This window comes from Marmota marmota, unplaced genomic scaffold (genome assembly GCF_001458135.2).
Source record: "Marmota marmota marmota unplaced genomic scaffold, marMar, whole genome shotgun sequence".
NCBI classification, from domain to species: Eukaryota; Metazoa; Chordata; class Mammalia; order Rodentia; family Sciuridae; genus Marmota; species Marmota marmota.
The window spans coordinates 11,855,630-11,879,923 of NW_025999941.1; the positions used below are offsets into that span (position 1 = coordinate 11,855,630).

Genomic DNA, 24,294 nt, shown 5'->3' on the forward strand with positions numbered 1-24,294 from the left:
GCTGTGCACAGGAGCCATCTTGTCTGTGGACTCCCCTATGGGAAAGCTCTGTGCCGTCCTCTTAGTTTGGCCGTGAACCCAAAACTGTTCTAAAAAATAAGTTTTTGAATAAAAAAAAATAGCCATCAAACAAGCAAACAAACAAGAACAGAAACCAAGTAGCTGTTTTCTAGGTAGAAAAGACGGATGAGCAATAGCTTGACTGAACAAAGGACATGGCTCCCCTAGTGACAGCAAGATGGTTCCCCTAGTCCACAGGCAAGATGGCTCCCCTAGAGATGGACAAGATGGCTCCTCCAGTAAAAGCAGGATGGCTCCTCTAGTGAGGGGCAAGATGGCTCCCATAGTTAACAGGCAAGATGGCTCCCTTAGTGATGGGCAAGATGGCTTCCCTAGTGATGAGCAAGATGGCTTCTCTAGTACTGAGGCAAAATGGCTCCCTTAGCTAATGGGGCAAGATGGCTCTTCTAATGCTGGGTAAGATGGCTTCCTTAATGACAAGCAAGATGGCTCCTCTAGAGTCAGGCAAAATGGCTCCCCTAGCTAACAGGGCAAGATGGCTCCCCTAGTAATGGGCAAAATGGCTCTTCCAGTGAAAGCAAGATGGCTCCCTTAGTGACAGGCAAGAAGTACACTGTAGCTAGAAGAGAGAGTAGTTCTCTTTTGTGGTAGATACAGAGTGAGTAGGCATTGGGAAACAAGCAAAACCCATTTCCAGTCTTACACAGCTAATGAAATAAAGGTACTAAGAGGAAGTTAATCTTGCTGAAAGACCTATCCTGTGCGCACCTCCACATACTTAATTCTGCTCCTTTTCAGAACTTGAACTTCCTTCCTCTCTCTTTTCTACATGGTGAACTTATACTCATTCTTGAACTTCAGTGTAATTGTTGCCTTGTCTATGAAAACGTCCCTCAAACCCACAGTAGAATTAACTGCTTCATCTCATGTGTTCCCATAACTCTTCATTCTGTTATCTCTCAACAGCCTGCATTACTTTATTTGATATTAGACCAGTGAGTATTTTTAAAGGGAAATTGGATATATTCAGTAGTACATAAAATAGGTATAATGAAACGATTATTATGATAGAAGAAAAGTATACATTCAATAGTAAAGGCTAATCACAATAAACTTTCAGTGATTGAAATTCAGTGATTTGTAATTTAAGTTGCTAACAATTCACATCTGAGATCTTTGTGTGAGATATGGCGTGGCTACCAGTGCCTTGGGGGTGGGGGGGGGCAGTCCTACGTATGAATTTTTGCATATGCTTGTCTTACTCTTTGCTTCATGTGTATTTTATTCTCCATACCTCCATATATACTAATATGCCAGGTATTCAATTAATTTTGAAGTTGCACTCTTATTTGAAAAGCACACAGGCTAGGGTGGTGGCTCTGCAATGGTGAACATCTCAAGACTGTGTAAAGCTCTATGTGTATCCACAACACTCAGCCTAGTCCATAGCATATTGTACTACTCCAATAGTAATGGTAATAATACTAGTAATAATAATAATAATAATAATAATAATAATAATAATAATGTGAAACAAGTTAACTTATACTGAGAGTTACCATGCAGATGTGCCTGGATCTAAGGGCAAAGGAGAAATTGTCTCTGTGCTGGTAAGAAGGGCTGCAGAAGGCTTTTGAGCTGTCTTGAGAGATAATCAAGAGCAAGGTACAGGGATATGCATGGAATGCACTTAGGAAATTGTAACTGGGACTAACTCATGGAGTGGAAGTGGGGTGTAGTAAGAGATGAGGCCTAGATGGGAGCAGGTCTCAGATCATGGGTTCCTCCTGTGCTAAATTAGAGTCATTGGGGAATCACCCAGGGGCTTCACAGAGGGGAGAGACTGGATCAGGTCTAGGCTTTGGTAAGAGGGCTAATGTGAATAATGATGATAATAACAACAATAACTAAGCTCTGATTATTAATACCTATTGCATTTCAGGTACAGTGCCAAGTGCTTTATAAGGTCATAGCTTGGATCTGAACTGTCACACTTGGACTTCAGAGCAAATGCTCCTAACCACTGGGCTTCGGTGCTCAGAGTGGAGGCACAGAGATGCTGAGGGACTGCTGAAGGAATTCAGGTGAGAAATAACTTGTCAAGGTATTAGGTAGCAAGTGTTAAGCGTGAAAAGAAGGAGGGGTCCCAGGTCTTGGAGACCAGTGGATCTGTGGGATGAAAGAGTGGGAGAAGTGGAAATGCCTTCTAAATTTCTGGCTCAGGTGCCAAGGTAGGTGGCCGAGCCATTCACTGAGCTAGAAGAGGAGGAGGACATCACTGTGATTAAATAAAGTCATGCACTCTTTCAGTTTTTCTTTTCTATCGTTTCTGCACAGTTTCTAAAGACAAAGCTGCAAGCTCTCAGAAAGACCAGAACAATGCTTGTAGATTGCTCTATTTAAACTCCATACGAGCAGCAGGATGCGGAATTCATTAAGGAATGCAATTTCCCATTTGCTGATAGTTCCAATACTAGGATAGACTGAATTTGATGCAATAATAAACATATCTTATGAATACCAGAGGTAGGATTTTCAATATTTTCTCTGTATGAAAAACAGACTGTTTTCAATTTCTCATTTGATCAAATAGAGGGTTATTAAGTTCATTACTAACGGTGTTATTTTTGGCCGCACACTTTCAGAGTGAAGTAGTTGTCATGCAGGAGACTTCAGTCCCTGCCAGAACAGGACAGTGATGAGAACACCGTATCCAGGGCAACCAAGAGTTCAGACTTCTCAGTCCATAAATAATCATTCCTCCGCTTGCCCTTTGTGATGCTGGTCTCCGAGCTGCCTCATGACAGAAGGAGCCCCATCATGAGGCCACTGTTCTCATTCTTACTTGAGGTTTAAATGGCTGTTGAGGAATATTTTATAAGGAAGGCAATGTTTCAATTCCATCACAAATTTCACCAGCAGAAGTCTGCAGCCGACTCCCAGTATCTTAGCTCTGGCTACAAGGACATTCAGTAATCAGAGGAACCAGGACAGGGGTGTTTTTCTGGGTGGGTGGATGCTCTTGGCACCAAGGTTGCTTGAGGCTTTATATGAGCTTGATATCTGTGTTTAATGAAAACACAGTCGAGGCAGGAGAATTCTGGAGGGCGGGAAAGGTGGCGATGAAAACCACCAATTAAAAACTGCGATCATGTTTTCTTCCCTTGACATCCCCTTGGAGCTGATTTGAATTCCTCCTTCATAAAGACTTGCAAATTCTCTCGACAGCACAGAAGTCTCACCTTCCAATAGATTTCCACAGCACTCATTTGACAATTAACTCATGTATTAAGAAGTCACTGGGTCATAGTGGTTAGGAGATCTGTATGTCAGTAGGCTGGAATCAGCTTGCCAGAGCCTCAGTGTTAGCCATGCACAGTGGTGAGCAGCTGTGATCCCAGCCTCTTTGCAGTCTCAGGCAGGAGGGCTGCAAGTTTGGGTCCAGCCTCAGTAACTTAGTGAGAGTCTCTCTTTCTCTCTCTCTCTCTCTCTCTCTCTCTCTCTCTCTCTCTCTCACACACACACACACACACACACACACACACACACACACAGGCTGAGTCTGCAGCTCAGTGGTAAAGCATTAAGGCCCTAGGTTCAATCACTAGCACAGCTCACAGAAAGTTTCATTGATTTCGGGAGCATTAGGTGTCAGGGTCCCTGAGGTTTTTGGAAATCTACAAAGATGTTGGAGATCCAGAAAAAACCGGGTTTAAATAATACAAAAAATATTTGCAGAACTAATAATTATTTGGTAAATTCTTAAAACATAACATCTACTGTCAACTATCCTTTAATGTTTAAATATGTATATACATGAATCAAAGTTATAGGATTTTATGTTTCCTTTCAAAAACTATAGTAAAAAGGTTATATTTATAAGTGAAAGTATATTTTAATATGTTATGATATTGAAAGTGGCTTTTTTATTTTTTATTTTTGGAACTGGGATAGAACTCAGGAATGCTTTACCACTAACCTACACCCCAAGTCTTTAAAACAATGTTTGTGTTTTTTAAATTTTGAGACAGGGTCTCACTAAGTTGCTGAGGCTGGCCTTGAACTTGCAATCCTCCTGCCTCAGCCTCCCAGGTTGCTGGGATTACAGGCGTGCGCTACTTCTCCTGCTAGGCTGAATGTGGCTTTGTGTGCAAATATCCTTTGAGTTTATGGAGATCTTAAAACAGCTCTAGATACTTTTGAGAATGGCAGATTTTATTCTGCCTATGACATCTCTTGTGCCACACTGGACTATTATATTGATGTTTATACTTTGTTTTTCCTATTAAGCCATAAGATCCGAGGACAGTACTGTAGAGAATGGACTGATTTAAAGTCTGAGGCTCTGCTATGGGATCCACCACTGACCTGGTATAGAAATCTGGGCGCAGGGTTCAGTTTGTTTACCTGAAAACTGGGAAGATTAAGGCCTGTTTCCACTCCTATGCTGGGCCACAGTGAGGGGGAGGCCCACACTTCAGGAGACTCATGGGGAGGTAAACCTTTGAGATACCCAGGGGCTACCAGGACCCTCAGTCATAGGGAGGAGCCAGTCAACCTCTAGGACCAACACCGTACTTCTCTTCTGTGCTGGGATCTGAGCCACACTTAGCATACCTGCAGTATTTTCCCTTTTGCTCATTCATTTTTTAAATATTTAACAAACACTGAGCCTTTCTATGCTATAGGACTTGTGCTAGGAACAGGAATACAACGGAATGCCCAGAGTCTACAGCAAAATTATTCTTTTTTTTTTTCTCAGTGTGTGGTTTAATCCATCATGGTTAGGATTTGAACATGTCCCCAAAGGCCATGTGTTAGAGACTTAGTGGCCAGTGCAACAGTATTGAGAGATGGGATCCTGAAGTGATCAGGCCGAGCCTTGGTGAATCCCCATTATGTGGGAGGGGTCAGTTACCATGAGAGTGGGTACCTAATAAAAGGGCTAATTCTGTCTCCTTCCTCTTCCTCCTGCTCTCTTGCCTTCTGCTTTCCCTCTCGGGAGGAAGTAGAAAGAAGGCACTGGCAGATGAAGTCCCTTGACCATGGACTCCATCCACAGGCTCTGGAATTGTAAGAAATGGATCTCTGTTGTTTATAAATTGCCTGGTCTCATGTATTCTGTTATAGCAGCACAAAACTGAATAAGACAATCAGTTCCTATGTACACAGTTTCTGAGGCTAAATGAGACAATTTGAGAAAAGACAGTGGCACCCACTGCTTTCTGCTCCCAGCCCTAAAACACTATTTCAGGACGGGCTCTGAATATTTCTCTGGGGAGAGTTCTCATTTTGGTTCTAGTCCCCCACTCCCCAAGCCTGGGCTTTGTTAGAAGGAAGCTTCCCCCCCTTTCAAGGCAGGGGTAAGACTCACGGGTGGCAGGCAGGAGTTCCAGGTGGTAGTGTCATCGCTGCTGGTACTTATGCTGACGTTACAGTTGTCAACCTGGGAGGCACTCAGGCCGTGCTGGTCCTCGGTGTCCTCCAGCTCCTCATTCTGCTGCCGCCGTAGGCTGGCCAGCATCTGCAGCTCCGACTCACTCATCTGGCTGGGCTGGTAGTTTCTCCAGTTGTACTCCTGACGGGGAAAGAGGAAAATGATGGTGCAAAGGTCACCGGGCCCCTCCTATCTCCATGGGCTTCCAACGTGGCCCTGGCAGAAGCCCCCCAGCAGAGGCCAGAGGTCTACCTCTGTTTAATGAGGTTCCTTCTCCACCTGCCACCTACTGTCCTTCTGCTTCTAGTGTGCCTGTCACACTGTCCTTCACTGAGGTCCTCAAAGCCATCAGGACCGTGCCTGCCTCAGTTCCTGTGTAAGTGCCAGCTCTCTGCCCCACGACTAGACGCCGCAAGGCATCCTTCAGGTCCTAGACCTTGTGTCTCTTCCCCGGGGAACCCTTCCTGGCAGTGGCAGATGGGGCTGGCTCTGCGGTGTGGGCTCCCCAGGAGTCTGATCCTGCCAGTGTCCCCAGGGGGGACTGACTGGGAGCTCGGCAGGAAGGAGTAGGCACCAAGGCTGTAAGGATGCCTCCCTGGGTATTTCGCAGGTCTGCTGCCCAGGAGGCGCTCCACCTGTATTGTGGATTCACCAAATAAACAATATTTCAAAGCTGTTTTTTTTTTTCCAAGAAAAAAAATCATGTTCTGTAAGAAAGCCCAGTTCAGAAGGGAATGAATGAATTTCAACACTGTTGACCATTAAAACTAAATATATTCAAATTACAGTAAAAGTGAGAATGACCGCTCTTGTTAGAGGCCACTGGATAAAATCTGAACGCAAGACAGGAAGATGTAGGCTCTGAAAGCTGGAGAGGCCTCAGAGCTGCAGTGGACACCAGCGCTGGTGCAGACCGTGCTGTCCATGGAAAGAGCACCACTGCGGATCCTTAGAGGCCCAGACGGGTAGTATCTCAATGTACAGGAAGAAATTGGTCCATGAAAACTTCAGGCCTTTTTATTTCCTTTCTCTGGTCCAGACCAGGGCAGTGGGAAGTACCGCTGATGGGCACATGGGTTCTTTTAGGGGTGATGAAAATGTTCTGAAAATAGGTCATGGTGATGATGGGCAGAGAATGTACTAGAAACTCTTGGACTGGTGAATTCTATGGTATGAAGTATACCTCATTATACATGAATTTTAACATGATAAAACATCAGCATCATAGATGAGCAGTGTGCTTTATATCCAGGACTAGTATACAACTTAAAAGTAATTTTGAGCTGGGCACGGTGGCGCACACCTGTGATCCCAGCAGCTGGGGAGACTGAGGCAGGAGAATTGGAAGTTCAAAGTCAGCCTCAGCAACTTAGCAAGACCCTGTCTCAAAATTATAAATAAACAAAGAAATAAGGGCTCGGGATGTGGCTCAGTGGTTAAGAGTCCCTGGGTCCAATCCCCAGTACCAAAAAAAAAAAAAAAAAAAAAAAAAATTGAAAATAGTGCTTGTACTCCAACAGATCTTTTCCCAAGACATACTAGAAGTTTCAGATGTTCCAGTCTCTACATTTACTTTCTTGGAGGACCCTTTTGAGATAGCTACTATCTTCTCCTGCTTCTTTTTTGCCTCAAAGGGATGTAAAAAAGTTAAGAAATTATAATTTCAAAAACAAATTTTGGAGTTCCTATGGCATAAATGCTTTTAAATAAAGCATTACCATCATCATAATTTGAGGTTTTTAAAAGCTTGTTATCTAATAATGTGGAGATTTTTTTTTTCTGGAAAATTGCCAATGGAAACTCAGCTGGTTTTGGCTCCAGCAGTGTGGCACGTGAGAGCTCAGGCGATGTTTAGGAGGATTCATGAGTATTTAATATGCTTTGAGAGGGTTCTGTGGGGAGGAAGCAAATACCACACATTTTATTTCAGTGAAAATTCATATTTCAATGAAATAATGCTAAAAAAGAAGGAAATAGCTATTTTAAATTCAAAAGAAGCATTTGAGGGGACAATTACACACATAGGAAAACGCTCAACATCATTATCATTAGAGAAATACAAACTCACAACCACAATGAAGCACCTTCCACATCCTCAGGATGGTTATGAATATCTATAGACTGGGCTCTCCTATAATCCCAGTGGCTCAGGAGGCTGAGACAGGAGGATCACAAGTTCAAGTCCAGCCTCAGCAACTTGGCAAGACCCTAAGCAACTTAGCGAGATCCTGTCTCAAAATAAAAAAAATAAAAAATTGGCTTGGGATGGGGCTCAGGAGTTGAATACCCTCGAGTTCAATCCCTAGTATGGAAAACCAAAACCAAAACACCCAAATTTAAAAATAAATTTTAAAAAAAGATAATAAGTGTGGACAAGCATGCGGAGAAGCTGGAACCCTCACACCTTGCTGGGTGGGCACTGGGGGTGGTGTAGCTGCTTTGGTAAAAAGTTTCTCAAAATGCTAAATACTGAGTCACCCAGCAGCACACTCTGAGGCACCTGGCAGAAGAAGGGAGGATACGTGTTCACATAGAAACCACGGCACTACTACCCCCAATAGAAGTGGAAAACCACCAAGTGTCCATCAATATAATGGAACGCAGCCATAAAGAGGAGTGAAGGATGGATAGAGCCTACCACCAGGAAGAACCTTGAAAACACTGTGCTAAGTGCAAGAAGCCAAATGCAAGAGGCTGCACAGTAGGGGATCCTATTTACATGAAAAGCACAGAGACCAGGAGTGGAGGAGTGGAGCCCCGGGGAACAGGGCAGTGGGAAGTGCCACTGAGGTGCACCTGGCTTCTTAGGGGTGATGGAATGTTCTGAATATAGGTCATGGTGGTGGCAGAGAATGTACTAGAAATTCCTGGACTGCCTACTTTAAAATGGTGAATCCTATGGTATGTGAACAGTATCTCTATTTAAAATGTAGTGATAGCAGAGTCCCACCTGCTTGACTGAACCAGGGACCCTGGTCCTTCACTTCAGTTTTTCTGTCAAGAAACAGAAGTGAGCACCTACTGCATCCCGGAGGGGTGCTGTTTGGCCTGCCGTTGCCAATGTGTGCTTTCACAATGGAAAATGGCATTTTATTTTAATTCTGACAATTTTTTTTTTGGTAAGAAGAAATCTTTAATATGTACTTGGTTTGATTGACTCATCCATTTAATTGGTTTATTTAATTGACAAGCTGGCACTGAGTAGGAAAAACAACTCTATGTCCCAGGACACACTCACAAAAGAGGATGTGGCGGTGGCTGCGTCAGACAGATGTGAATCTGGACCCTAGTTCTACCATTTCCCAGCTGTCTGTGATCAGGAAATGACTTAACCTCTCTGTGCCTCATTCTTCATCTGTAAAAGGAAGACCATAGTATCCTTCACAGGATTTTTGGTGGAATAAATCAAATAATATATACCAGATGCTTAGTACTGGCAAACAGCTATATTAGGGTCATCCAAATTAGTGATTTGAAGCTTTATCAGAAAATGCTATAGTTTGAATCTTAAGTGCTTCCCAAAGACCTGTGTATGAAAGGCCTGGTCCCCAACCCATGGCATTATTGGGAGATGATGGAATCTTTAAAATGTAGGGCCCAGTGTGAGGGTCTAAGTCACTGGGGTGTGTCCTCGAAGGTGGTGATGGGACACCTTGGCTCTTCCTCTTCTTCTCTCTTCCACTTCCCAGCCATGAGATGAATGGCTTTGCCACATGCTGCCACCATATTGTCTCACCACGGGCCCAAAGCAATAGGACCAATCCTTGTTTGGGTTAAAATCTCCAAAGATGTCAGCTGAAACAAACCTTTCTTCTTTATAAGCTGATTATCTCAGGTATGTGTTACAGTAATGGAAAGCTGACTAACACATGTACCTTCTAACTGTGTCTACTTATAAATTATACTCATGTTCAACTAAACTAAAATACTACGTATAATATAAAACCCGCAAAATGAATGGAAATTAAAATGCTTGAGATTCAAAAAAATGGAGATCGTTTCACAATTTTCTTCTTAAGTTCGGTAATCTTCTCTTTGCTATACAAATTCTGGGGTGAAAGCATCTCTCTTCAGAGACGATTGAGTAGGCAATCAATACAAGTCCTCTCTGTTATCTTATTCTTTCCTCTCATTTTCTCTGTCTCCCTTTTGCCAGTCTTCTGTCTATTCTGTATCCTGCTGGGAGCTGGAAACACAAGAAGACAAGATACACTCCTGTCCTCATGGAGCTCACGGTCTAGAAGGGGAGACGTAACAGATTATAGAACAGGAATTCTGGTAGACTCTAATCAATACCACAACAGAAATATGACTAATGGAACGTAGAACAGGAGTAACTAACTGTTTGGCAGAATTATAGGAAGCCTCACAGAAGTCAAAGTGGCATTGGTAGTAACTAAGTTTAGCTGACAATGAAATAAGTGGCCTTCAGAAGGACGTTCTCCACCTCTGGGGGGACTGAAGCAGGGGTGGGTGGAACAGCTGGCTGGAGTGGTAGAAATGAGTGTCACTAACTTATTCTTCAAATACTGCAACCCTAATCCATTGCCAGGCACTGTTCATGCTAAGTATGCTTGGAGCTCTAGATTTCCACGGTTTTATTTCATACAACAGTAAAATATATTTTGACAACACTGTGGAAGAGGCCGCTCAAATTGAGCAGAGAGAAGAAAGCAACTTCCTCCAGGGTCACGAAAAGAACCACTGGTGGCAGAGATGGGCAATTAGTTCTCCAAGACATTTTAATTTGCAATCTCTTAAGCCATTTCAAAATCACCAGAAAGCCCAAATCATTTATTATTATTATTATTATTATTTTAAAAGGAGGCTTGCAGTAAAGCCTTCACATTATAGTGGACGCCAGCACAAGATGTCATCTAACTAAATCACGCCACTCCTGAGAGGCAGAGTGCCTCATGCAATTCCAACTCTGAAAGGCTCAACACATTATGCATAACTCAATTTTGTCTCCAAATATCCTTGTAGGAAAGAAGGGAGATGTTATCAGATTTGCTTGGGGAACGAGGCGGCGGGCTGAAGGCCATATGATTCAGCCATGCTCTGACTCCAGGCAAGCCCTTGCTAAGTATCAAGTTGTTCACTTTCATTGACCTTCAGACGTTTTTAGGAGTCTACGCCAGTGAAATTTCAAACAAAATTAAGATACGGCCCTCGCTTTCATGGTCCTCATAACTAGTAGGGCAAATGGGAGCAATGAAGAAATGACCAGCATATGTTGAAGAGCAGCTTCAATAGTCACACACAGCCATGGTCATGTTTAGAAGGAAAACTCATAACTCCAGCACAAAAATAAAACACAGCAAACAAAAACAAGTGTTCAACTTGATGCAACTTCTGTTCTCGATTTTAAGACAGGAGAGCTGAACTGATCCAATATCTGCCTTGAGAATTCTGTGAGCCTCGGGTAAGAACCCATTTCTACTGATCTATGGGTGATAGACAAAAGGCTAACTTGGTCACAAGAGCAGATCAGATCAACAGCCTCATCCTATTCTTTACAGATGGGAGGGAAATAGAATTGGGAGAAAATTGTGATGCTATTCCTATTTTGGAGCTTATAAAATCTCTGAGACTCTCAGAATCAGGTTTTTGTTATGATGATGTTCGACTCCCATTGCACGGGGGTATCATGTTGCAAGTGCAAGGTCTACCCAGCAATCCCTGTCTTTGCATTAAGTTGTGATGATTGGAACTTTAAAAAAGTATTATTTACTTACAAAGGAGGTGGTGACTCTGAGAATGTAATGTACATGACAACGTAAGAGAAGGGAGATGTGCAAACTGGTCTGGCATTCCAGAAAAGAGTGACGTCACTTTGTGTAGGACCAGCTAAGGTTTTGTGAAGAGGGTCTCTAAGCTGGGCCTTGAAAGATCAGAAGGGTGGTTTGGTAGCATATTTTAACCATTAGGTGGGAAAATGTGGGGCAAGCCAGGAGTATGGAGCTTACATCCATAGAAAACCCATTACATAGACTAGAAAGTAATAACCTGTTGTGGTTTGAATGTGAGGTGTCCCCCAAAAGCTCCTGTGTGAGACAATGCAAGAAGGTCCAGAGGAGAAATGACTGGGTTGTGAATGAGTCCCTGATGGGATTAACTAGGTGGTGGCTGGAGGCAGGTGGGGGTGGTTGGAGGAGGGGGCATTGGGGGCGTGGCTTTGGGGTCTCTATTTGTCTCTAGAGAGTGGAGTCTCTCTCTGCTTCCTGATCACCATGTGAGCTGCTTCCCTCCACCACACTCTTCCTCCATGATGTCCTGCCTCCCCTCGAGCCCCGAGGAGTGGAGCCTGCTGTCTGTGGACAGAGACCTCTGAAACCGTGAGCCCCCAGATAAAATTTTTGTCCCCTACAATTGTTCTGGTCAGGTCTTTTGGTCACAGTAATGAAAAAGCTGACTAAAACATACCCATTACTCCTTTAGAAATGAAATAAAATCTAAAACAAAAAGGATTAAGATATTTACGATGTAATCCAAGTCTTGTAAGACCAAATAGCTTCCTCTTTTCTGTCCAAGTCTGATTAAAAGTTTAACATTCTTATGGAATCTAGAGCAAAACAGGGGAAAGAAGGTGGTCGGGGGGATAGGATATCATAAATATATATGAAGACCAGTGGAGTAGAAGGAAACTGAGAGGGAGAGAGGAAGGAAAGGAGAGGAGGAGAAGATATAGAATGTAACAAAATCATGTTACATGCATTTATAAGTGAACCACAGGGAATTTCACCTTATGGTTACATAGAAAGTAACAATCAAAAATAAAGGAAGATGAGGAGAGTAGAGGACAGAGAAGAGGGGAAGGGAGGGTAAGTGTGTGTGTGTGGGGGGAACAGGGATTAAATCAAATTCCAGGTATGTATGATTTTGTCTAAACGAACCCAACTACTATGTATAACTTTGTAATGCTTTAATAAAAAGTGTTTAATGTTCTCCCCAAAGACATATTCTTAATGGCTCCCAAATGAAAACCACCCATATGCCCAGTAAGAGGGATAAAGAGATGAAGTTATATTCACACAGTGGAATAATTTGCAGCGATGAAAGGAGCAACTCATCGAGTCTCACCCACAAAATGCCAAGTGAGCGACGCCAGACACAAGAAAGTCATGGTGGTAAAAGTCATTGTAGGGATAGTTGTGAGGGGGAGAGTGACAGGAAGGGGCAGTGACACCAGTTTTTTTTTTTTTTTCTCCATTTGTTCTTTTTAGTTATGCGTGACACTAGAGTGTATTTTGACACATTACACATACATGGGGTATGACCTCCCATTCTTGTGGTTGGACCTGATGTGGAGTTTCCCTGGTCGTGTGCTCATATAGGAACACAGGAAAGTTCTGTCCCATTCACTCCACTGTCTTTCCTGTTCCCACCCCCCCTTCATTCTCCTTTGTCTCATCCAGTGAATTTCTATTCTCCTGACCCCCTTATTGTGTGTTAGCATCTACATGTCAGAGAGGACACTGGGCCTTTGTTTTTTGGGGATTGGCTTATTTTGACGGTGGGTTACTTCTTGACCAGGCGATGGTTCTGTGGGTTGGTTGGTTCAGTTTGTGAAATTCATCAACATAAGAGCTTAAGATATGTGTGCATCTCTGTGATCATCAATGACAAAGCAGCAAGAAGTGATTACTCATTAATCACTGGAAACTTACTCTGGGCAGTCCTAGTGGGGAAAAAAAGCATTTTGTAAATGCAGCTGGGAGACAGCATCAGTGATGATTTCAAATTTTTATTTATGATTAAGTGAAGTAAGCCAGACTCAGAAAGGCAAGTGCCCCATGTTTTCTCTCACGTGAGGAAGCTAGAGACTAAAAGGAAAAACAGGATCCAATGAAAATAAAGGGAGGCTGGGCACAGAGGCACACGTCTGTAATCCCAGTGGCTTAGGAGGCTGGGGCAGGAGGATGGCAAGTTCAAAGCCAGCCTCAGCAACTTAGTGAGGCCTAAGCAACTCAGCAAGATTCTGTCTCAAAATAAAATGTAAAAAAGGCTGGGGATATGGCTCAGTGGTTAATCCCTGGAACCAAAAAAAAAAAAAAAAAAAAAAAAGACAGGAAAAGAAAGAGAGACCAGTGTAGAAGAAGGGGGTGGGAGGAGGAATAAGGGGAGACACTGTGGAATGAAACTGATGAAATTATGTCATGTGCGTGTATGAATATGCCACCATGAAACCCATTCTCACCAATTAAAGAAAAATAAGAGTCTCATAGTTGTATTTAGAAAAGTTTTAGAAGTTTTTTTTTTTTAACCCATTATAGCAAGAAAAGTATGGAAGTTCATTTTTCAAAGCTAACTTTAATCTTTAATTGCCGTTTTAATTTAAGGATTAATCTCCTTCCTATTGCTATTTGCAAACCATGTTTAATCTCTATATTGACATTTTAAATAATCGCTGATGGTAAATTAGTGTTCCAGGGCATCTCTTCACCAACTGAAAACTTATTTCTAATTCCTGAGCTCTGTATTCCCCACAGAAGACTGTCCTGATTCATCTGGGACCAGGTCCACTAACAACAGAATGAGGAGAGACAGCAGCTACAAATGAGAGCTCTAAGTGACCCACACTTGTGTGCACAGCTTATTCACCTTCGTCATCTCTGGTAGCTTTCAGTGTGTGTATTTACCTTGCAAAAAATACAATTAAAGACCTAGGCATTGTATAACCTGAAAACCTTTGCCAAATTTAAGGGTGGCTGTGTCAAGTTAGATAGCACCCATGAGGAGTGAGGCCATTTGAAGAACCAAGTTACAAGAAACTGGATGGTGCTTTAGGTCAATGAGGATCACTTGGACCTGAGCACGCCAGACTTATCCTTGCCAAATGTCAGTTACAAGCCTTTCAGCATGTGACCTGGATTCGCTTGACAACCTTTTGAGTCAGTCCATACTTATCTACACAACCAATCCCTTAGGAATCTCAGCTAGACAATTTTTCGGTGGCAAAGTTCCTCATAAGGACACCAGTAACTTTCAATCTCATGAGTGTGCCTCTTTTTGGGGGGTGGGTGGGTGTTGTGTTTGGATGTGAGGTGTCCCCCAAAAGCTCACGTGTGAGACAGTGCAAGAAGGTTCAGAGGAGACATGACTGGGTGGTGAGAGCCTTAACCCAACTAGTGAATGAACCCCTGATGGGATTAACTGGGTGGTGGCTGGAGGCAGGTGGGGGTGGCTGAGGAGGCGGGCATTGGGGGCGTGGCTTTGGGGTCTCTATTTGTCTCTAGAGAGTGGAGTCTCTCTCTGCTTCCTGATCACCATGTGAGCTGCTTCCCTCCACCACACTCTTCCTCCATGATGTCCTGCCTCACCTCGAGCCCTGAGGAATGGAGCCCGCTGTCTGTGGACTGAGACTTCTGAAACTGCGAGCCCTCTAGTAAACTTTTCCTCCCCTAAGATTGTTCTGGTCAGATATTTTAGTCACAGTGGCAAAAAACCTGACTAAATCAGTGGGCATGAAGAGAGTTTTTTAAAACATCATTATGCTGATGCACTACATTTGTATAGAATACTATTCTAATCCATGACCTAAATAGAAATATGCTTCCATACATTTTGCCTTGAGAGATCACTAATTTTCAGAAAGAAATCTCTGACAAATAGAGCCACGCTCTTCTTATTAACTGTAAAGTGAGCTGAAAAACAAGTTTTAATTTCCTGAGTTTATTAATTTTACACTAGAAGGAATCTAGTAGGATCAAGTTGAAGAGGTCTCCTATCACATTCAATGGTAAGCCATCTTTCAGGCATTTGGACATAGGCCAGAATAGTGGCCATTCAATAAATGTAGATTAAAATAATGAAAGAACTGGGAGGAATCCCAGTGTCTTGCAAGGCTGAGGCAGGGGAATTGTAAGTTCAAAGCCAGCCCCAGTAATCTAGCGAGGACCTGAGCATCTTAGTGAGACCCTGTCTCAAAATAAAAAAATCAAAAGAGCTGGTGATGTGGCTTAGTGGTTAAGTGCCCCTGGGTTCAATCCCTGGTACAAACAAAAACAAAAACAAAAACCAGAACTCTAGGAGGAAAACAATCCCTGAGATTATTGACAGAAATGAAAATTGAGGTAAGAAACAGGAGTTTCTGGAGGGGGGAGATGATAACTTCAGAAAGTTTTAGAATGTGGAACAGTTTGATTGTAATATAATAATGACAGATTGATCAACACCTCTTGTGGGCTTTTGCACATGGAAATCCTTTAAAAGCTTAAAGTAGCCATAGAACTTAAGTGGCCAAGTGATCATGGAATTTTTTCAGTGGTCTCTAATGGGAGGGAGCAGTTCATTGTGTTGGATATGTACTGGCTTTCATGTCCCCAACTCCTGGGTTTGATATCACTTTGCTACTTAGATGTGAGCAAGGCAGAGTCGGTTTCCTTGTCCATCAGACAGGGATAATAAAGCCTATGTTGAGGGGATGGACATGGAGACTGGAGATAGAGTATGAGGCACCCTATAGAAGGCTAGGCACATGGAAGGAACCCAAAATCATTAACATTAGAGTAAGGGCTCTAAGCCATAGACTTCAGACCTCAGAGTGTTTAGGAAATACTGCCAGCCTAGCAATTCCATATCATCACCCAAATTTTGTACTTTAATTATCTTAACATAACTTCTATTTTAGACCATTTTGTTTTTGTCCACAACTAAATTAAACATTGAATGCAAAGAAAGTAAAGGAAACAAGCCACTTTGTAGCCACAGCATGAATTTTGACTGAAAACTACTAAAAAATAAAACGGAGGGCTGAAAAATTCCTACACCTAATTCAAATACTTTTAATGGCAGCACAAATGTTATTTCGTCACCAAATTTTGTAGTTTCAGCAATAATCATCCACAACACATTGACAGAAAAAACTGAAATAATGACCTTGTCTTTTCAGGGATAAGGAAAGAGTGTGGTTTTGACCAAACATCAAGTATCATACTGTTTTCCAAAAGCTATTAATTGGTAGAAGTGTCCAATTAAATAATGAAACATTCTTGCCCTGATTAGCACTAAGGGTTATGAGTGCTACTAGTTCTGCCTCAATTCAATTCAATCTGTCAACCATGAAGTTATTCATCTACAATTTGGCTCTGTGGACAAGAGAGGAACACAAAGTGTGGTGTATGGTGAGTGACTTGAGATATCATTCCTGTTTTTAAATATCTCCCTATCTTTGGGGTGTCCCTGAGAAAGCACCAGCACCCAGAAGTTGGGACACATTAATGCACTCTTTTTTAGCAATTCGTTCAACTATACAGAGCAGGAAGCAGATAACCATATAGCCCATATAGCTACCATTTATTGAACAGCACTTATAATTAATTTCTGGAATTTTAAGAAATTGTGGAGGTTTCATTTGCTTTTAGGATGCCAGGAATACTGGTTTACATTTCTAACCACTCAGTAGAAATATAGAAGAAAATACCTTGTCCGATTGTGGGCTAGGAGTTCTACATGCACTATCTCACTTAGCAGTATAGGGGTTTAGCATAGATCTGGGGCTGGGGCTCCATGGTGGAGCGCTCACCTAGCACCTGTGGGGCACTGGGTTCCATCCTTAGCACCACATTAAAAAAAAATAAGATAAAATAGGGGTATCTTGTCCATCTACAACTCAAAAATATTTTAAAAAACCCCAACAAAATATAGAATAAGTATGTTTTTATTTCCAAGTGTGAAGATGAAGTATAACTGAGGTTAATAAACCTGTCTGAGGTCATACAGGTAAGAAGAACAAAGCCAGGATTCAAATCCAGGTCTGTCTGACTCCAGCTTGTGCTCTGAACCATGGCTGCCCTTGACATCTCAGTTTGGAAGGATGAGGATGTAGATGGTCTTGGCAGAGGGCCCTGTTTGAGGAAGACTGCTTATCAGATGGCCCGGGGCAGCACGAGGCCAGTGGGGCATCTGTGTTGGAAAGTGCCAAAGGAGGGGGAGTTGCCTTCTAAGGGAATCCCTACAGTTAGGCCAGGGGAGGGACATCTGCTGATAAACAGGGTAACTTGACCTTGAAACGGGTGTTTTCAATCAGTGCAATATTGTAGCTGAAGCAAGTCATTCTTTAAACAATGGTGCATTGTTGGAAAACACAGCTGCAAAGGGCATACCTGAGTGACAAATTTAAAGCGAGACAGTTGGCTTCCCTTTGAACAAAGAGTAGTATTATATATCCTAGAAAATGTAGAACTTTATATAGTGATACAGTGCTTTATAATGTTAAAATAATTTACAAATTCATTTTCCTTTAAGTTTGTATGGCATAAATTGCATAGATTTTATTACTTTTTAAAAAATATAATGATAGATATTCCCTATTCTGATATTAGGTTCAAGTACATCAGGGAGGCAGTGAAAATAATCCTTTTGCATTATCCAAAATGGCTTGACAATTAAATAAAAAAGTTTGCTCAGATTGTACCATGGCCTAAACTATCTTTTAACTATCCTCCTATAATTCAGTTTTGATATTCAAAAGTAAAATGTAAAGATTAAAGTAAAAAATTATACAAAGCATGGTACAGTGGCGCAGGCCTGTAATCCTAGTGACTTTAGAGGCTGAGGCAGGAGGATCACAATTGAGGCCAGCGTTAGCAACTTAGACCCTAAGCAACTTGGTGAAACCCTGTCTCAAAATATAAAATAAGGGGGCTGGGTATGTGGCTCAAGAGGTAATGTGCTCGCCTGGCATGTGCGGGGCACTGGGTTCGATCCTCAGCACCACATAAAAATAAAATAAAGATGTTGTGTCCACCAAAAACTGAAAAATAAATATTAAAAATTCTCTCTCTCTCTCTCTCTCTCTCAAAAAAAAAAATATATATATATAAAATAAAAAGGGCTGGGGAGGTAGTTCAGTGGTTCCCCTGGGTTCAATCCCCAGTATACCTACCTACCTACACACACACACACACATACACATACACATGTTATACAATTTTGCAACTCCTCTCCTATAAAAAGTCATATACCCCCCATCCCAAAGAGAATACCCAAATTTTGTCTTTCTCATGAAAATAACCATTCTTTAATAATAAGTTCCAACATTTTCTGGAGTTATAAAACCTGTTATGTAATTCTGTTTTATTTGTTTAAAGATGCACATAATGCAATTTGCAGCTTTAAATGATTCATTCATAATTGTTTGAATGAAGTTATATGTGTGGAAGAGTTTAATTACTAGCTATCTACATGGTTGCAACATAACCCAGAGGGCTGTACTTCTTTCTTAATTAAAAATTATTTGAACTTAATAATAGAGAAATCTATTAAAATATGAGTAAGATGTTGCAAGAAAGAAGTTTACTGAACAGTTAGCAAGTCAATTTCAGTAAGCATTCCTTAAGAATTACTAGTACTCTTCCATATCATGATAGAGCCAGTTCTCCTGTACTTCCCTCTGTAAGAACCTTTACTTTTCCTTTGTCACAAAGTTCTTTCATACTGGCACTTTGTAATAGCACAGATTTCCAGTGGGATGTCACTCACAAATTCCTGAATGCAATTCACAGCAAATTCCTACCAAGATCCCAGCAGCCTTTTCTGCAGAAATTGAGCCAATATAGCAAAACACAATGACAAAAAATGGAGAGTGAAGTTGAATCCACACTTCCTGACTTGAAAGCTTATTGTAGAGCTATAGTAATCAAGACAGTATGGTGCTGCTGGTGGTGGTGGGACGATATTTAGATCAGGGGAACAGAAATAGGAGGCGAGAAAGCAAAACAAAAAATCCACAGGACGCTTACATGAATGATCAGTTCAAGGGAGAAAGAATAGTTTTATCAAAAAATAGAGCTGGGACAACTGTATGTCCATGCCTCCCCCCCCCCCCCCAAAAAAAAAAATGTAGGTCAACTTCTACCTTACATCCTACACAGAAAATTAACTCAATATGGATCATAGAACCAAATTTAAGAGTTAGAATGATAAAATTCTTAGAAGAAAACTTCTAGGAGTAAATCTTTGTGGCCCTGGATCAGGCGATGGCTGTTTAGACGTAATACCAAACACAGAGGTAAGAAATACAAAGTCTGGTGGTCCAGTTTCAGAACATTCAGCCTTAATTGGATCCAACTCTAGTAGCCCCTCCCTTTCCCCCTGCCCTAATTCTAAAATCAGCCAATCGCATGACTGTGACCCACAACTCCTCCAATCAGAGTGAAGGGCGGAGCTGCCTTAAGTTAGAGACACGAGCCGGCGGAGTGCCGCCCATGGCGCTTGCTAGCCAGGTTCAGGTGGCGCTCGCTTCTGCCAGGAAAAATCCAGGGGACCGTAAAGGGTTGCCTTGCCTATCCGCTCTCCGCACGTGTTTGATTTCTTGTCGCACCTCTTTATTCCTAACAGCATCGGAGGAAAATAATAGCCTTGACTTCATCAAAATTAAACGGTTTTGTGCTTTAAAAGGCAGACACCATAAAGAATGGAAAGGACAACCACAGAACGGGAGAAAATATTTGCAAATCGTATATCTGTTAAGGAATTTTTTATCCAAACTAAATTAAGAACTCTCACAACCGAACAATAAAAAAAGACAATCCAATTAAAAAGTAGGCAAACAGTTTGAACAGGCATTTCTCCAAAAGAGATAAACAAATGACCAATAAATACATGAAATGATGCTCAACAACATTGCATTAGTCGTTAGAGAAATGCAAATTGAAATCGCAGGAGAGACCACTTCATGCCCACTGAGATGGCTTAAATACAAAAGACAGATAAGAAGATGTGTAGGCTAGGATATTGAGAAATTGGAACCCTTAGACAGTGCTGGCAGGAATGTGAAATGGTGCAGCCACTTTGGAAAACGTTTGGCAGTTCCTCAAAAATTAAACGTAGCGTTCCATATGACTTGGCAATTCCACTCAGAGGTATACATCCAAGAGCACTGAAAACATATGTCCACGTGAAAGCTTGCCCATGCATGTTCATGGCAGCATCATTTAGAACAGCTAAAAAGTAGAAGCAATCCAAATACCCATCAACTGATAAACGAATCAAAAAATACGGCATATCCACCCAGTGGATTCAGGCATAAAAAAGAATGGAGTGCTATGGTATGCATGGATCTTGAGAACTCGCGTAGAATGTAGCCAGACACATAAAGCCACGTTTTGTTATGATTGTGATGATATGGAGTGTCAAGAATAGGCAGATCCATGAGGACAAAGATTAGTGGTTGCCAGGAGTTTTGGGGGAGGAGCAATGGGAATGACTGCTACTGGGTACTGGGTTTCTTTTGGGGTGATGAAAAAAACGATCTGAAATTAGATAGTGGTAGTGGTTGCAGGATTCTGTCAACATACCAAAAACTGAATTGCACACTTTAAAAGGATGAAGTCAGTCCTGTGGAAAAACAATCTCATAAAGTAGTTAAAAAAAAAAAGTCACCTGGATGAACGTAAGACTCCTCTGTGGAGTTAGCAAGCACACAGTGTTCTTCAGGAAATGTGTTTCCACAGATCCTTAGTTGCTAATCCCAAGTGAAGAGGATGCTGATGATCACAACCTATGAGCATAAGCTTTAAAAAGACGTCTCCGGGAGAACGCTCCATTTCTGTTGCAATTTCACTTTGAAATGAGGCAAGTCTGCCTTATGCCTTCAATAATTTTATAAGCTATTAAACTAAAATGGTCATATTTGCAAATGTGGGCAATAGATTGAAGTGATCATGTGGAGTGTTAGAGATAAAATTCTCTGAGTTAGAGTTTTGGCACCGAGACCATACCTCTTTAAGAGGCTGGGAAGCAGTCCTTTGTGCCTTTATCCTCCCGCCCAAGATGAAGTTCCTTCGCCTACCCCAAGAAGCTTTCACTCTGAGTCAGTCTCCTCAGCTGTAAGATGCAACAACAGTTTCTTATCGGGGTGCTTCAAGACACAAAGGACACGCTGGACTTGTGCTATAAAAAGTGTCTCCTGAAACAATCTGGGAACTGCGCAAACCCAGGGCCCCTTAATGCAGACAGTGAGTAAGAGCAAGGTCCTTGTTCTCCCTCCAAACTTTGGTCTCCTACTGACTTTCTCATTCCCTTGTATTTTACAGAGTGCTGTTTTAGGCAGTATATTTTGCTGAGTGGCCGGGGACTTCCCGTTCATTAGTGCTTCAAGTTTCCAAGCTTCTTTTTGTGCTCTGGTTTTATTGCTTCAGAAAAATTAAAAGATTGAAAATAAGCAACTTTTTGGATGTGTAGGATGACAGGCTCTACCTAAGAGAAACTGGTGGCAAAGAAACTAGGGAGAACACAGACTGGGATGCTTCCTGAAGATTTGTCTGGTTCTGTTTTTGCCAGCCCATTATTGGCTAAAGTCAAGTGAAGTGGTGTTCTAGAAAAATCGATCAGGCTGGTTTATTACCTACATTCCAATTTATTACCTCCATCAAAGGAATAAAGTCACACTTGGGGAGGACAAGAACGTCTTTTTCTGTTTCAGAAGTACTTTCTGAAATGAAAAACACTCAAAAAACAATCAACAACTTTCATCTTAACTAATCACAAAACAATCCATTTTTTCACTAGGGTTAAGCGATTCACTATTTTCATGTGAACACACATGAGAAATGATCAGTTTTGTCTTTGGATGCTTCTTTAGGACAGGCTTTCACTTTTGTAAGATCTAACCCATGTTTATACAGCACAGCAGGTTACTGACAGGAAGTGGTTCTTTGTGGAGTCAGACAATCTGGGTTCGAGTTCTGCCTTCTTAACTAAGCAGCTGTTGTCCCTGGACAAGCCACATAACCCTTTAAAACTTCAGCTTCCTCATGTGGAAACTACCTCTCAGGGTCTTTATGAGGACCAGATATGAAATACTTCATGGAAAAGGGCTTGGCACAGTCACTGTTCCTGTAAATGTCCAGGAAATATTAGCTACTTCTATTTTGTTGATGATAATGATGTCTCTGCCATTACCTGTGCCGGGTAGCAATTGATCTACTCTAAATTGCATAGAACATAATTGAAGGCAAGCCTTACATTGTAACACATATAGAATACTTTGGACAGGACACGTACAGAAAATCTTTAATGTTTAAAAAATAGAATATAAGCGTCATTGGTTCTGCATAGCCTCATTTGTCCTCTAGTTTCTAAGTGCAGCTTAGGGGGAACTGAAGGAAGAAAAGTACTAAAGCAGAAAGGGAGGAAAAAAAAAATCAATTTGATGGACACGAATATAGCCACCAAACCAGCCTAGGGATTTATTCGATGACACTGCTTTCCTGTTAACCTTCACTCACATCATTTATTATTTGGGGGAACTGCTACAGAGAGACCAGAAAGTGAATAGAATAATGATGTTTTTATGGCTCCTAATGTAGATTGTTATTGAAAATCTGTCAATTTTACTGGCAAGCTTTTGGCTCAAAAATAAGACCTTCATTTATAATTTGCAGGCGGTGATAACGAAAATTATGGGAAGTAACTGGGAAATAAAAAATAACTATTATGATGAAAATTACATAATTATCTTTCTCATTAAAAGCATGAGGCATTCCATTATCCTTGGGATGTGCAGTATACTCTTTAACAGCTGCTGTTACTGAACGAAAACATATCTGAATAGTGAAGAAAATACATTACTGATCACCCAAATGATGAAAAATAGATATTGCTGAAAATGTGTGCGAAGTGGAACAGATTAGAATACAGCCAGACGGGCAGCCCACACGGGTAAACCGCAGTGAAGCCACCCAGAGAAACTTCAGGTCTCAAACACCCCCACCCCGGAAATTTCTTTCATGGAGGTTTTGTATATTAAAGTTGGCACTTTGTGGACCGGTGGGTCCTTTGCTTTGATAAGGGGAACTGGAATTTTCCGAGAGGATCTTCACCTTCCAGGGAGAGAGGGCATGATGTAGACATCAAACTTGTTTGTGATGGCCAATCCTCATTTATTTATTTATTGGTACCAGGGGTTGAATCCAGGGCACTTGACCACTGAGCCACATCCCCATCTCTTTTTAATATTTTATTTAGAGAAAGGGTCTAGCTGAGTTGCTTAGGGCTTTGCTAAGTTGCTGAGGCTGGCTTTGAACTCGGGATCCTCCTGCTTCAGCCTCCTGAGAAGCTGGGATTAAGGGAGGAGCCATCGCGCCTGGCAGTGATGGTCAGTCTTGGTTGTGCTCCACTGTACTGAGAGATGCTGGAAAACTGATAAAGCACCCTTCTGGGTCGGTGAGCAATAGTTCCAGAAACAACTGGCAGGGGTAGGTGGGTGAGCAAACAGAAAGGGAAAAAGACCCTCCCTAAATGGGTCAGCGCTCCCAATAGGCTGTGGGTCCAGAGAGACCAAGCTGGGGAGCTCCGCGCATGCGCAGGCTTGACGCTTCTGGAGGGTGTGTACTTTTTGCTGCTTCCCTCATTTGAGGACCTCACAGTCCACGTTCTTAAGACTTTGAACGTGGACTTGCACTAGCGACCTTCCAGGGTGCCTCCAGGCCGTCAGCCTCAAACTGGGGCAGCATCATGGTTCCCTCTAGTTTTGTGGCTTCTATCTTGTTGGACTGAGCAGCTCCTAGTTCCTCTGGCTCTCCAGCCTCAGATGGCCATGTGGGACTGTCCAGCCTCTGACAGTGAGTCAGCCTAATAAATCCCTTGTAATTATCATTATATGCCCATTTTATGGGTTAGAATGATCATATACACATTGTATTGGTTCTGTTCCTTTAGAGAACCCCGACAAATATGTCACTTGGAAATTGTTTCTATTTGCTTCACCAAGAAACTCTGGCTTTCTGGTGCTCCTGCTTCTGTGGAGGCACTTCCCACCTCTCCCCAAAAGTTAAGTATTTATTTATTTATTTATTTGTTGTTTTTCTTTTTTAGTTTTCACACATGAG

General features: G+C 41.9%; 1 protein-coding gene across 2 annotated transcripts in view; it reads right to left on the bottom strand.

The window, feature by feature from the left end:
* The window catches only part of Cfap20dc (CFAP20 domain containing), a 220,012-nt gene that overhangs the window by 51,421 nt on the left and 144,297 nt on the right, over positions 1 to 24,294 (bottom strand). For both annotated transcript variants that reach the window (XM_048801194.1, XM_015494492.2), the window contains one exon: positions 5,396 to 5,599. In XM_048801194.1, coding sequence (XP_048657151.1) covers positions 5,396 to 5,599 — 204 coding nt within the window. The remainder of the gene's footprint in view (positions 1 to 5,395; positions 5,600 to 24,294) is intronic.